This window comes from Haematobia irritans, chromosome 4, assembly GCF_050003625.1.
Source record: "Haematobia irritans isolate KBUSLIRL chromosome 4, ASM5000362v1, whole genome shotgun sequence".
Lineage (NCBI taxonomy): Eukaryota > Metazoa > Arthropoda > Insecta > Diptera > Muscidae > Haematobia > Haematobia irritans.
This window is the reverse complement of record NC_134400.1, coordinates 90,389,320-90,404,120: the sequence shown is the minus strand read 5'-3', so window position 1 is coordinate 90,404,120 and position 14,801 is coordinate 90,389,320. Positions and strand designations below refer to the sequence as shown.

At 36.6% G+C, this 14,801-nt stretch overlaps 1 protein-coding gene across 2 annotated transcripts in view; it reads left to right on the top strand.

Annotated features, from left to right (window-relative positions):
• Psa (puromycin-sensitive aminopeptidase) overlaps positions 1 to 12,792 on the top strand; it is a 28,729-nt gene extending 15,937 nt beyond the window's left edge. Inside the window, exons 2-8 of one of the 2 annotated variants that reach the window (XM_075303956.1) lie at positions 5,031 to 5,093; positions 5,359 to 5,699; positions 6,479 to 7,295; positions 7,359 to 8,463; positions 8,528 to 8,747; positions 8,810 to 8,932; positions 12,306 to 12,792. In XM_075303956.1, the coding sequence (XP_075160071.1) occupies positions 5,031 to 5,093; positions 5,359 to 5,699; positions 6,479 to 7,295; positions 7,359 to 8,463; positions 8,528 to 8,747; positions 8,810 to 8,932; positions 12,306 to 12,515 (2,879 nt within the window). In that variant the 3' untranslated portion in view covers positions 12,516 to 12,792. The remainder of the gene's footprint in view (positions 1 to 5,030; positions 5,094 to 5,358; positions 5,700 to 6,478; positions 7,296 to 7,358; positions 8,464 to 8,527; positions 8,748 to 8,809; positions 8,933 to 12,305) is intronic. The other variant, XM_075303957.1, reaches the window with a different exon arrangement.
• The last annotated feature ends 2,009 nt before the right edge of the window (positions 12,793 to 14,801 follow it).

Genomic DNA, 14,801 nt, shown 5'->3' with positions numbered 1-14,801 from the left:
AGAAAAAAATTTTTTGTGTGTAGGGGGGCTATAGCCCCCCCTAGGAAAATTGTCTAGCTACACTAGTGGCTCCCATATATATCGTTCGCCCGATTTACACTCATATGACCACAGAGGCCAATTTTTTGCTCCGATTTAGTTGAAATTTTGCACAGGGAGTAGAATTAGCATTGTAGCTATGCGTGCCAAATTGGGTTGAAATCGCCCGATGTACACTAATATGACCACAGAGGCCAATTTTTTACTCCGATTTAGTTGAAATTTTGCACAGGGAGTAGAATTGGCATTGTAGCTATGCGTGCCGAATTTAGATCGGTTCAGATTTAGATATAGCTCCCATATATATGTTTTTCTGATTTCGACAAAAATGGTCAAAATACCAACATTTTCCTAGTAAAATCGCCACTGCTTAGTCGAAAAGTTGTAAAAATGGCTCTAATTTTCCTATATCGAGCGATAAATCATAAATAAACTTTTGCGAAGTTTCCTTCAAATTGCTTCAGATTTAAATGTTTCCCATATTTATACCCTGCGCCACACTGTGGAAGATTACTAACATTGTGTTCCACCCTAGTGCATTAGTCGACTTAAATTTTGAGTCTATAGATTTTGTAGAAGGCTATCAAATTCTGTCCAGATCGAGTGATATTTAAATGTATGTATTTGGGACAAACCTTTATATATAGCCCCCCCCCACACATTTGACGGATGTGATATGGTATCGAAAATTTAGATCTACAAAGTGATGCAGGGTATAATATAGTCGGCCCCGCCCGTCTGTAGACATTCCTTACTTGTTTTCATGTACATTTGATGAGATGTAACTTTTCTTATGTATTTTGATCTACTGAATTCGAAAAAAAATTATGGAACTGTTTTTGAGATATCCCGTTATTTTTAGTTTTTCGCTCTTTTTCCACTAAACAAATTATATCTCGAGTTAGAAATGTCCGATTATATCGTTGATAATACTTAAATGAAAGGTATTGAGATGATGAATAATCGTGTATAATTGGATCTGTGATAATTTAAGTGGTTCAAAATATCGATGTAAAAAGGGCAAATTTTCAAAAAAAGCATGTTTTACAGTGGCCCTTTTCCGCCGGAAAAGTACAAACCAAATATAACAGCACCGCCACCGTGGTGCAATGGTTAGCATGCCCGCCTTGCAGACACAAGGTCGTGGGTTCGATTCCTGCTTCGACCGAACACCAAAAAGTTTTTCAGCGGTGGATTATCCCACCTCAGTAATGCTGGTGACATTTCTGAGGGTTTCAAAGCTTCTTTAAGTGGTTTCACTGCAATGTGGAACGCCGTTCGGACTCGGCTATAAAAAGGAGGTCCCTTGTCATTGAGCTTAACATGGAATCGGGCAGCACTCAGTGATAAGAGAGAAGTTCACCAATGTGGTATCACAATGGACTGAATACACACAAAAATTTTTTTCTGATTCAATCACGAAATTAATTGATCCAATTAATTTTTAATTGAATATTTTTTAAAACTCAATTAAAATTTTAATTGGAAAATTTTTCGTGAAATTTTTTTGTGTGTAGTCTAAGTGAGCCTGATACATCGGGCTGCCACATAACCTAACCTAACCTTAATATAACAGCAGACATCGACTACTGTTTTTAGCAGACTTTTTTCTATGAGTGTAACGATAGGGACATTCTAAGTGATCTATGGCATTTTTATTTGTTAAACAAATTGAGAATTAACAAGTATATACACCAGTAAGTTCGGCCGAGCCTAATCTTAAATACCCACCACTAAGAGTGAAATATAATAGTTGCCTTTGAAAACTCTTCGACGTAGCGGATTACTTGATAATATATAGAATTATATATGTAGAAATGATTAAATAACGCCTTGATTTAAAATCCAAAATCTATATATTTTTAAAACCTATTATTCAAATGATTAGAAGAAGTTAAATCTGGAAATTTTACTTTCAGTTTCAAGCAACTTTCATGATCAGTGCGCCTTCTATACCCTCAAGAAGTGAAATTGGTCTATATGGAGACCTTACCAAATGGAGCGATAAAAACTAAATCCGTTACAATTTCAGGCAAATCGGATAAAAACTACGGTTTATATAAGCCCAAGGAGTTAAAACGGGAAATCAGTCTGTATGGGTGCTATGCCAAAAACATGCACCGATACACAAAATTCAGCACACCTAATTGTGGTTCTGGACCCCAAATCGGAGGACGGTATAGCCCATCTTCGAACTTGACCTGCCTGCAAACAAAAAAACGAATATGTGCCAAAATGCAATAATGGCGCTATCGTTGCGCCATTATTGAAAGCTGTAGCGTGATTACAACAGACAGACAGACGGACATGTTTATATCGTCTTAGATCAAGAATATATACTTTATATAGTCGGAAATCGATATTTCGATGTGTTACAAACGGAATGACAAACTTATTATAGTCCCATCACCATTCTATGGTGGAGGGCATAAAACAAGGTCATTTGAAAGGCACCCAATAAGGGTACGCTTAATCGTTTCAAAATATACGCATAATAAAAATAATCTCCAAACCCTTTAATTTAGTAACTTGGTATAACTTTTAACGACGCTTTCCTATGAGATTTAGGTATCATATACCACTGTTTTCGATATGATGGGTTGTGCCGACAAATTCAAAATTTTAGATGCACATTAAAACATGTAAGGAAAGTCTAAAGTCGGATGGGCCGACTATATTATACCCTGCGCCACTTTGTAGATCTACATTTTCTATACCATCTCAAATCCTTCAACTTTATTGGGGACTTTATATAAGGATTTATGTTCCCATATATTTAAATCGGAACGTATTTGGACAAAATTTCTAGACTTAAAATTTAAATTGGCTATAATGCTCTAGGGCGGAACACGATGTTAGTAAGAAATATGGGAAATATTTAAAACTAATGCTCAAATCTGAAGAACATACAGTGGGAAGCAAAGCCGAGTGCATGTTTTCACTTTTTGCAATCTTTATTATATAGAAAATGTCTAGTTGGGCCCACAAAGATTGGACCGTTGATGACTGGAAATAAGTTATATCGTGAAATGAAATAAAAATAAAACGCTTTCCATCCGATGCAAAAGAACATTACTGGTAATGACCTAAGAATATTACTGGTAATGGCCTGGTAACGGTAAAGCCTCCAAAAACACCACGTCAAGCAAACTGTTAAACATAGGGAGAAACGACTCATTGTGTAGGAATGGTGGAACACTTGGCCGCTTGTTAATAATAAGGAATCATGAAAAAAGAAGATTACCTTCATATTTTGCAATCAACTTTGCCTAAGTTTGAGGAGGTTTGCGTCTAACTTGAGGAGCAAATTCAACATGACGGTAAACCCAATTATCAAATAGTAAAGCAATGGTTGTCGGAGCAAAGTTTTCAAATGCTCTCATGGCCACCACAAATCCCCGAGCTCAATCCCATTGAGAATTTATAGTCTCTGGTATGTTTGGAAAGACACTATCATTTGGGTGAAAATACAATGAGGGAAAAAGTAGTGTAACAATTCAATTTAAGAAGGAAAACAAACAAATTCATAAAAAAAATTAAAGCAAACAATCAGGTCCGCATTTGAGGAATGATTTCATGTGAAATAGAATACGTGCCACATAAAGGCCGGTACTATGTTCGATTTCCGCTGAGAAATCCCATACAAAACCAAAAACTGCGAAAAACTAGCGAAATTTTTTCCATTTGTGGTCCTTTGTTTTTTTTTCGAGTTGAAAATCTGACGTTTATAGCATGGTGCCATTTGCAATGTGAATTAAGAAATAATTTATTTATTAAAACCATTTGTGTGGGTTTATAACGCAAACACGGATCATATTTTTGTTCCGAAAATATACAAAGGATCAAAGGAGTAGCAGATCAATTGCCCAAGGAAAAATTAAATGTTAATTTTGTAATAGCAAGCAGCAACCGCCAACCACATACACAGACACAAACATATGTATATTTGAATGTGAAATAAAATATGTATTAAATGAATATAAATAAAATATTGGTTTGATATAGTGAAGCTTATTTGTTAGATTTATATTGTATTTATTTAATATCAAAATTATTTTCTAAAATAAATAAATGCACATTCTTCTTCTTTTTCTTTTTTCAAATAACGGGCTAGGAGTATGTGTGTGTGTGTGTTTGGGTGTAAACACTTCATTCAATATCGCTCCCTGTTAAATAGCGCTCCCAGTTACCTAAATAAACACCGCTTTCTATGTGCGAAACAATGATTTCTATAAAATTTTTCGCAAGAATGAACATAGAACCGGCTTTAAAGTAAAAAAGTAACGATAAAAATTCCCGTCGGCAATAAGACAAGATCGCATTAACCTGATGAAATTTTAAATGCATTGAAATATTTAAGAAGTTAATTAGAACCATGAAGTTCAAAAAGATTTAACACAAGGATACGAAAATGTACCTAGTACAATGAAAATTCTTAAAATTGTTATGTTGAGTGAGGTAGCAATATGAAAATGCTTTTTAATATATTTTTTTGTATATTGTTCTGTTTTTTTTTTTCTTTTCTTCATAAAGTTGAATTAGACTAAGTTTTTGTTAAGTATGATAGCAATTTGAAATTGTGTTTTAATTTACTCTTTTGTTCTTGTTTTTTTTTGTTAATAAAATTGAATTAAAACAAATTGGCTGAATATACTACAATTTTTTGGGGATGTAGATTGTTACTACTCAAAATATTTACCATAAAGAATCCCGAAATAAATTCCGGTATTCAATATTTTATAATACTCAATCCCGAATGACACCCCCAGTGCGAACACAGTAACGCTCTATCTCCTAATAAATGTATCACGGTGTGAACGGTACATAAGCGAAATGCCATTGCATGTGCGACACGTCACGTGTGTATAATCAGCCAATTCGTTACGTTGGCGAACATCATTCGTCGTTATAATTAGGCCACATTTCACTAGTCATCTTATTTTCCAATGGAGTAACTTTATTAAACAGAAAACAACATTAATTTATTGCAGAGATAAATAAATTATGCTTGGATTTACACAACACGGACTTTTTTGAACAACACTTGTGCAAAGGTAGGGCTGTTTCGTTAGTAAAAATCTTATAGTAAACGTTTGGTTAACAATACCCAAGGTGCCGGTATTAAAGTATAAAACTTCCTATCCCAACATCAAAACCGCTTCTCGTACTTGCTCTGATAATCTTTCCCGACTTTCAACGTAACCAATATTTATTTGCCAACGTTGCTAACTATAAACGGTTAATTAGAATTCCAAAACCTTAAATTGTTTCCATTAAAAAATAAGAATTAAGTTTGTGTTTTTGTTTTTTCGCCAATAGAAAACGGTCATCTGAATTCCATTATTTCGGGCAAACAATTTGTAAAAGTGCAAAAACAGTTCTACCGGGACTATACTTCAGCATCATTTGGAAGATTTTCGTTGAAGCACTGTGAACTACCACTGGTAGGTGATATTTGTGTCAGCTATCGAAGCATTTTATCGCGCACATCTGCAGATATTGCATCCTCATTTACGGATTATAACACTAAGATGGCATCTGAAAAACAAAAGGAATTCCAACGATTGCCTACAAATGTAGCACCATCGCATTATGAATTGGAGTTGAAACCTAATCTGAATGCTTTCACTTTTGTGGGAAAGACAAGTGTGGAATTGAAAGTAAGTATGTACTCTCATATAGATTTTGTTTTTATGTTTGACTTTCACTTTGATGTTTGGGATTATGGCAGTAGTCTTAAGGATTTATGCGTCTTTGAGTTTAGTGCACAAACACACACACACATCTAAATCTTAATGCCATAGTATTTTGTGCATTGTTTTGGTAAAAGCTCCAATTGGGTTTTTCAACATATGCCAATCAAATTAACTTGGAGCTTTCGGACTAAACAAATAATAAAGTTTATTGCAACGAATGGTAGTATTTAGAATAATTTCTATATGGACTTCAAATATAAAACATAATGCTGTTATAACAATGCTTAAACGACAATCTCAATTGGTATCAGAATTTCAATTTCTTAGAAATGCATACCTTAACTCTATTCCCAATTTTTGCTTTCATGGGCGCGATATCAAATGAGGCAATGGCGCCCGATTCGACATTTAGATTAATAGAAAATGATGTCCTTTGAATCACTCAGATATGTCAGGTCCAATTTTAAGATAAACCACCGCTGAATACTTCTTTGAATTTTCGGCATCTGGAATGGAAATGGCGGAAAGGGGGGTCTGGAGTAACGTAAAATTTTAATGAAATATATTTTAATTCTGGCAATTTATTCACGCTCATGCACACATGCGCCGTTTCCATGACTCACGCGTGATTTAGCATGTGGCTCTTTGTTAGGTGTAAAGGTCTAAACATCCGACATGTTTTTTCCAACAGTTCTTTTTATATTTAAATTTCCGAAACTGTCTCGCAACCTTCTCTTCTACAGATTATTTCAGCCACCACTTGTATTACATTAAATGCACTGGACATTAAAATTAGCGAAAGCGAATTAGAAGTGAATGGGGAGATTTTAAAGCCGAAGAGCATTGATTACTCGACCGAAAATGAAACGGCAACATTACATTTCGATAAAGAATTGGCTGTGGGATCGATTGCCAAATTGAGAATGTCTTTTTCTGGCGAGTTAAATGATAAAATGAAAGGATTTTACCGAAGCAAGTATTTTACACAAAGTGGCGAAGAACGCTACGCAGGCGTAACACAGTTCGAAGCTACTGATGCCAGACGTTGTTTTCCATGCTGGGATGAACCGGCTATCAAGGCAACTTTCGATGTATCGTTAATAGTACCAGAAGATCGTGTTGCCCTCTCCAATATGCCGGTAATTAAAGAAACTTCTCTAGATGGTGGATTGAGACATATAACTTTCGATCGCACTCCAATAATGTCCACCTATTTGGTGGCGGTTGTTGTTGGCGAATACGATTTCGTAGAAGGAAAATCCGAAGATGGAGTTCTAGTTCGCGTATATACTCCTGTGGGCAAAAAAGAACAAGGCCTATTTGCCCTTGAAGTTGCAACAAAAGTATTGCCATACTATAAGAGCTATTTCAACATAGCCTACCCCTTGCCAAAAATGGACCTAATTGCTATATCAGATTTTTCGGCCGGCGCAATGGAGAATTGGGGTTTAGTGACATATCGGGAGACATTTGTGCTTGTGGACCCTAAAAATACTTCCTTGATGCGTAAACAATCGATAGCTTTAACAGTGGGACACGAAATCGCCCATCAATGGTTCGGTAAGTTAATCCATCTCCATATCTTGGTGACTATAACATAAACTTGTGCTATACATTTGATAGGAAACCTTGTGACAATGGAATGGTGGACACATTTATGGCTGAACGAAGGTTATGCCTCTTTTGTAGAGTTCCTTTGTGTTAATCATCTATTTCCGGAATATGACATTTGGACACAATTTGTCACAGACATGTACACTCGAGCTTTAGAATTGGATTCTTTGAAAAATTCACATCCAATTGAAGTGCCTGTGGGTCATCCTTGTGAAATTGATGAAATATTTGATGAAATCAGTTACAATAAGGGGGCCTCTGTCATACGCATGCTGCACGATTACATTGGAGAGGCTGATTTTCGTAAGGGTATGCATACGTACTTAACACGTCATCAGTACAAAAATACCTGCACCGAAGACCTATGGGAAGCTTTGCAAGAAGCTAGTTCAAAACCTGTAGCAGAAGTGATGTCTACATGGATAAAACTGAAGGGTTTCCCTGTGGTGTGTGTTGAAGATGAACAATTAGAGGGGAATAGAAGGTTACTACGTTTGACCCAAAATAAGTTTACTGCTGACGGTTCTAAACCGGATGACGATTATATTTGGGTCATACCCATTACTATATCGACATCGAAGAATCCCCGAGCAATTGCAAAAACTTTTCTTTTAAATGAAAAGTCTATGGAAATTACCCTGGAAGATGTTAGCGCCGAAGACTGGATTAAGGTGAACCCAGGAACAGTGGGCTATTACCGCACACGTTATTCAAAAGCAATGCTCGAGAAATTAATGCCAGCAGTTCGTAATATGGAATTACCACCATTGGACCGTTTGGGACTTATTGACGATATGTTTGCCATGGTACAAGCTGGTCAAGCTCGCACTGCAGAAGTATTGGAACTCATAGATTCCTATCGCAATGAAACCAACTACACCGTATGGACGGCAATCACTAATTCTCTGTCAAATCTTCATATTCTAATCTCACACACCGACCTAATGGACCATTTCAATAAATATGGGGAAAAACTATATCGTCCTGTAGCTGAACGTTTGGGATGGGAAGTACGAGATGGCGAAAATCATTTGGATACACTACTGAGAAGTCTCGTTCTATCACGTTTAGTATCCTTCCGTTGCAAGGATATCGTAGATGAGGCAAAGAAACGGTATGACAACAGTATACAATGATTAAAAACAAATAGTATTACCGTATGGTATTCTTATTTATAGATTCCGTGATCATGCGAACAATGTATGTCCAGTTCCAGCTGATTTACGCTCGACATGCTATAAAGCTGTATTGCAAGAGGGAGATGATAGTATTTTCAATGAAATGTTAACACTATATCGAGCAACGGACTTACATGAGGAGCAAGATCGTATTTCTCGTGCATTGGGTTGCATTGGCAATGTAGAGCTGTTGCGTAAAGTAATCGACTTTGCTATGTCGGTAAGTTAAAAAAGAAAATTAGAAAAATGACAATCTGCTATTATTTCCTATTGAATTTCCAGGGAGAGGTTCGTGCCCAAGATTCTGTATTTGTCATTGTTGCTGTAGCCGTTAATCCTAAAGGTCGTGACATGGCCTGGCAGTTTTTCAAGGATAATAATCAAAAACTATTGGAGCAATACCAGGTATTTAATATGATATATAATGTAGTGAAATATTTCTGAAACACCATGACACAATCAAGCCATCGTCAAGTATAGATTATAGCACATAACCCAAGGTTATAAACTGTAATACCAATGCACTTTTGACGGCACTCCGTACTATACTCTGTTTGATCTACGATGATGGTCCTATAAGTGCTTAGCATACAAAACTGCAGTAACAATTACAACCCTCTGCCTCAACGCTGCCATGTTTCAGAATTTGGTTTCTACAGCCAGAAGGGCGGGATAGTGAGGGCCTCATCCCCGTAACGTATTACCAGTGTGTACATCATGATCATACCATTATGGGGTGGAGACAGAGGGATGTAACGATCTACAGAGAAGGACGCATTAGCCGGACATATTACAAGACTAAATACTAGCACCCCCAAACAAAAGCGTATTAGTTCTTCAAGTATGCCAAAATTCTGGACTGGATGATAAAGTAAAATCAAAGCTCATCCTACGAATAGGCTCTACTGATACATAATTCGAACGATGAAAATCAATGAAGAGGGACTTGTAATTCCTGAATGCCTGATATTTATCCTAATCCTAGATGTCAATTCTGGGCATGTAATATCTCCACCAAATAACCTACACATCATCATAGATCTCAACTTCGTCTGTTGGCTCTTAAGAGTGGTTAAACGTATCAGCATGTAAGGAGAAAGAACAAAGTTATTATTGCAATGAAAATACCTCAAAGCGAACAACTATCCTAAATTCATATTGAGGATCTTATATGATAGAGTCATACTCCAGGATCGATTTATTTTTAAACTTAATTCTTAACATGGTCTACCCATATATCGATCTGACAATATGATATCACTTCATACCCGGTAGTAGCAAATTGCATGCCACTTGGACATTGATTGGTATCAAAACAGTAGTAGATCGATTGGTATCAAAACAGTAGATATACAAAAGTCGAAAATCGCCTTTTTGAAAAGTCAAAAAGTCGATTTTAAAATAATCGCAGTCTATTTGTCCAAATTTCAAAAAAAAAAAAAAAAAAAAAACAAGTAAGGAAAGTCTAATGTCGGGCGGGGCCGACTATATTATACCCTGCACCACTTTGTAGATCTAAATTTTCGATACCATATCACATCCGTCAAATGTGTTGGGGGCTATATAAAGGTTTGTCCCAAATACATACATTTAAATATCACTCGATTTGCACAGAATTTGATAGACTTCTACAAAATCTATAGACTCAAAATTTAAGTTGGCTAATGCACTAGGGTGGAACACAATTTTAGTAAAAAAAAATATGGAAAACATATAAATCTGAAGCAATTTTAAGGAAACTTCGCAAAAGTTTATTTATGATTTATCGCTCGATATATATGTATTAGAAGTTTAGGAAAATTAGAGTCATTTTTACAACTTTTCGACTAAGCAGTGACGATTTAACAAGGAAAATGTTGGTATTTTGCCCATTTTTGTCGAAATCAGAAAAACATATATATGGGAGCTATATCTAAATCTGAACCGATGTCAACCAAATTTGGCACGCATAGCTACAATGCTAATTCTACTCCCTGTGCAAAATTTGAACTAAATCGGAGTTAAAAATTGGCCTCTGTGGTCATATGAGTGTAAATCGGGCGAAAGCTATATATGGGAGATATATCTAAATCTGAACCGATTTCAACCAAATTTGGCACACATAGCTACAATGCTAATTCTACTCCCTGTGCAAAATTTCTACTAAATCGGAGCAAAAAATTGGCCTCTGTGGTCATTTGAGTTTAAATCGGGCGAAAGCTATATATGGGAGCTATATCTAAATCTGAACCGATTTCAACCAAATTTGACACGCATAGCTATAATGCAAATTCTACTCCCTGTGCAAAATTTCAACTAAATCGGAGCAAAAAATTGGCCTCTGTGGGCAAATGAGTGTAAATCGGGCGAAAGCTATATATGGGAGCTATATCTAAATCTGAACCGATTTGGCTGATATTTTGCAAGTTTTTCGAGACTCATAAAATATTCGGATGTACGGAATTTGAGGAAGATCGGTTGATATACACGCCAATTATGACCAGATCGGTGAAAAATATATATGGCAGCTATATCTAAATCTGAACCAAAATCAATAGGGATCGTCTTTGAGCCGAAACAGGACCCTATACCAAATTTTAGGACAATCGGACTAAAACTACGAGCTGTACTTTGCACACAAAAATACACGGACAGACAGACAGACGGACATCGCTAAATCGACTCAGAATTTAATTCCAAGACGATCGGTATACTAAACGATGGGTCTCAGACTTTTCCTTCTTGGCGTTACATACAAATGCACAAACTTATTATACCCTGTACCACAGTAGTGGTGAAGGGTATAAAAATCGAATGGTTGAAAATTCAAACATTGCGAAAGTCGAAAGTGGATTTGTCCAATATTTCAGAATGTCGACTTCTACTTTTTACTCTTTCCATTTTTCTATATGGTAAAAAAGATCTACCGACAATATCGGCTATAAAGAATATATATCTACACGGTCCACTAATTTTGGTTGATTTTGGAGTGGTTGCCACTTATAATGAGAGAAAAATGTTTCACTCTAGAGGAGAGGTGTGCACGTGACACGTAATTATCGTGACTCACGAAAATTTTCGTGATTCACACGTGAGTCGCTGATGGAAACGGCGTGAGCGTGATTACAAAACCAAATGTCGCGCGTGAGCGTGATTACAAAACCAAATGTCGTGCGTGAGCGTGAGTAACGAATTTCGGAAAAATACGCTCACGAAAATAATCCCACCCACGGTCATAAAACGCTTACGAGTTAAATTCATTTACAATTTTAGTGACACCTGGAGTTTAATAACGCCCTCGATTTTAATCAAGCTCATGTTTTCAGATACGTCGCTTAGGTAAATTACTCATAAAATTATTCTTGAGTCACGATATTTTTCGGTAGTCACGGTATTTTGCGTGAGTCACGACATTTTCGTGCGCGAGTACAAATTTTCTTTTCGTGAGTGTGCGGGTGTCTTACCAAAAGAGCATCGTGCGTGAGTAAGATTTTTCCGTCGTGAGTGTGCGTGAGCTTGAGTAAAATATTACTCACGTGCACACCTCTACTCTAGAGAAAATGAAGGAATTGATTTTATTATGTTATCGAAAAGAAAATGATATACATGTCTCAAAGGCGATTGGTTAATTATTTTATGGGTAAACTTCTTAAACTTAATCCTGTTTTTGATCGTTTCGTTTGTTAATATACCAACGCAGTAGTAAATCGAAATCTATTTTTACAGATATTTCTAAATTCGTAAACAAAATCTTAATTTTTAAAATTATTCGAAATAAATTTTTCTTCTTCTGTTTCAGGGTGGATTTTTATTGGCTCGCCTGATAAAATATCTAATTGAAAATTTCGCATCCGAAGAGCGTGCCATTGAAGTTGAGGAATTCTTTAAATCGAAACAATTTCCTGGTACAGAAAGGACTGTTTCACAGGCAGTTGAAACAATAAGGCTTAATGCAGCTTGGTTGGAACGTGATCGTGAATCTTTAACAGCATACTTGAAGCAACAATAAAAAGACTTGTATCGATAATAATTGAAGAAAGAACTCGATCGAAGAACTATATCAACTCCAAGCTACAACATATAAACCAAAGCCATTTATAACGAAACCACAAGCCAACAAATCGCATTTTGTTTTTCTCAAATTTATCGAGACTCAACTCTATTGTTATATTGAAAATGATATAAATACTTGGCCATAATTAAATTATTTCTATTATTTTTTTCTTTACAAATAATTTGTAAACGAGTGCATTGAAATATAAATTATTAAAATAATATCCATGAAATACTGAAACATGTAATGATTACTTGAAGGGCTGGTCTGCTGCGACTGCACTAGTATGATTTCTCTAAATATTGAAAATCCATTGCATCTGAGTTCATTGTGGACTTGCCGTTGATGAAGGCGATATGTGTACTTCTAACGAAGAGACGGATTTTAGCCTCTTTGGGGAAGGCAAAAATTCCAAGGTATTATCTCTTTTACTTTGGAATGTTGCTTTTGCACTTCTTAGAAAAAAAGAGGAAAATGGATTTTATTGTAACAGCTTGGTGTAGCTGAGGTGGCAATACCCAATAGCTCCGGTGTCAAAGCAGCCAATTATTGTGGGGACGCTTTTATACCCTCCACCATAGGATGGGGGTATATTAACTTTGTCATTCCAGTTGTAACACATCGAAATATTGCTCTAAGACCCCATAAAGTATATATATTCTGGGTCGTGGAGAAATTCTGAGTCGATCTGAGCATGTCCGTCCGTCTGTTGAAATCACGCTAACTTCCGAACGAAACAAGCTATCGACTTGAAACTTGGCCCAAGTAGTTTTTATTGATGTAGGTCGGATGGTATTGCAAATGGGCCATATCGGTCCACTTTTACGTATAGCCCCCATATAAACGGACCCCCAAATTTGGCTTGCCGATCCTCTAAGAGAAGCAAATTTCATCCGATCCGGCTGAAATTTTGTACATGGTGTTAGTATATGGTATCCAACAACCATACAGGAATTGGTTCATATCAGTCCATAATTATATATAGCCCCCATATAAACCGATCCCCAGATTTGACCCCCGGTGCCTTTCGGAGAAGCAAAATTCATCCGATCTGATTGAAATTTGGTACGTGGTGGTAGTATATGATATTTAAGGACCATGCCAAAAGTGGTCCATATCAGTCCATAATCATATATAGCCCCCATATAAACCGATCCCGAGATTTGGTTTTGGAGCCACTTGGAGGAGCAAGTTTCATCCGAGTCAGTTGAAATTTGGTACATTGTGCTAGTATATGGCCGTTAACAACCATGCCTAACTAGTACCATATCGGTCTATAGTTATATATAGCCCTCAGATAAATCGATCCCCAATCACACAAAAATTGGTCCATATCAAAGTCATAATTGTATATAGTCCACATATAAGCGACCCCCATATTTCAACTCTGGCTCTCTACGTACCATACAAAATCCATATAGATTCGTAATTATTTGTAGACTTACCTATACATACCTTTTTTGTCTAATATATACAAGTTAGAAAACGATGTTAAGAAGTTTTAAGATACCACAAACCAATTAATTCGATTGTAGATGACAGTCTTTCGTAGAAGTTTCTACGCAATCCATGGTGGAGTGTACATACTTGTTCATTACTGATATATTACTGCCATATATCAATCAGAGAACGAATTCGACCCATTTTTGACGACGGCTGTTGACATTTCACCCGGACCATTCTTAATCTTAAACTACCGCTGATGTGGTGGCACTAAGCCACCTGATACAATTAGAAATACCATACAGAGGTCCTCCGGAGGTGCCATCGTTGTGCAATGGTTAGCATGCCCGCCCACTTTCTACCATACGACAAAAAGTTGTTCAGTGGTGAATTATCTCCTCTCTGTAGTGCTGGTGACATTTCTGAGTGTTTCAAAGCTTCTCTAAGTTGTTTCACCACAATGTGGAGATCCGTCCGGCCAAAAATGAGGTTGTTGTCATTGGCCTTAACATAGAATCGAGCAGCACTCAGTGATAAGAGAGAATTCACGACTGTGGTATCACAATGCACTGCATAGTCTAAATGAGCATGAAATATCGGGCTGCCACTATCCTAACCTAACCTAACCACCGGGTGACTCTAGAATGGAAAGGGAGAATGACCTCAGGATTTATGAATTTTGTTGTAACAGTTTGAAAAATCTGAGGCAATAATCCACTATCGCCCGACTTCAAAATAGACTTGCAGTGGTATCGTTTTTTTTAGAGAATGAAGTAGACCGATTTTTGTCGGCGGCTG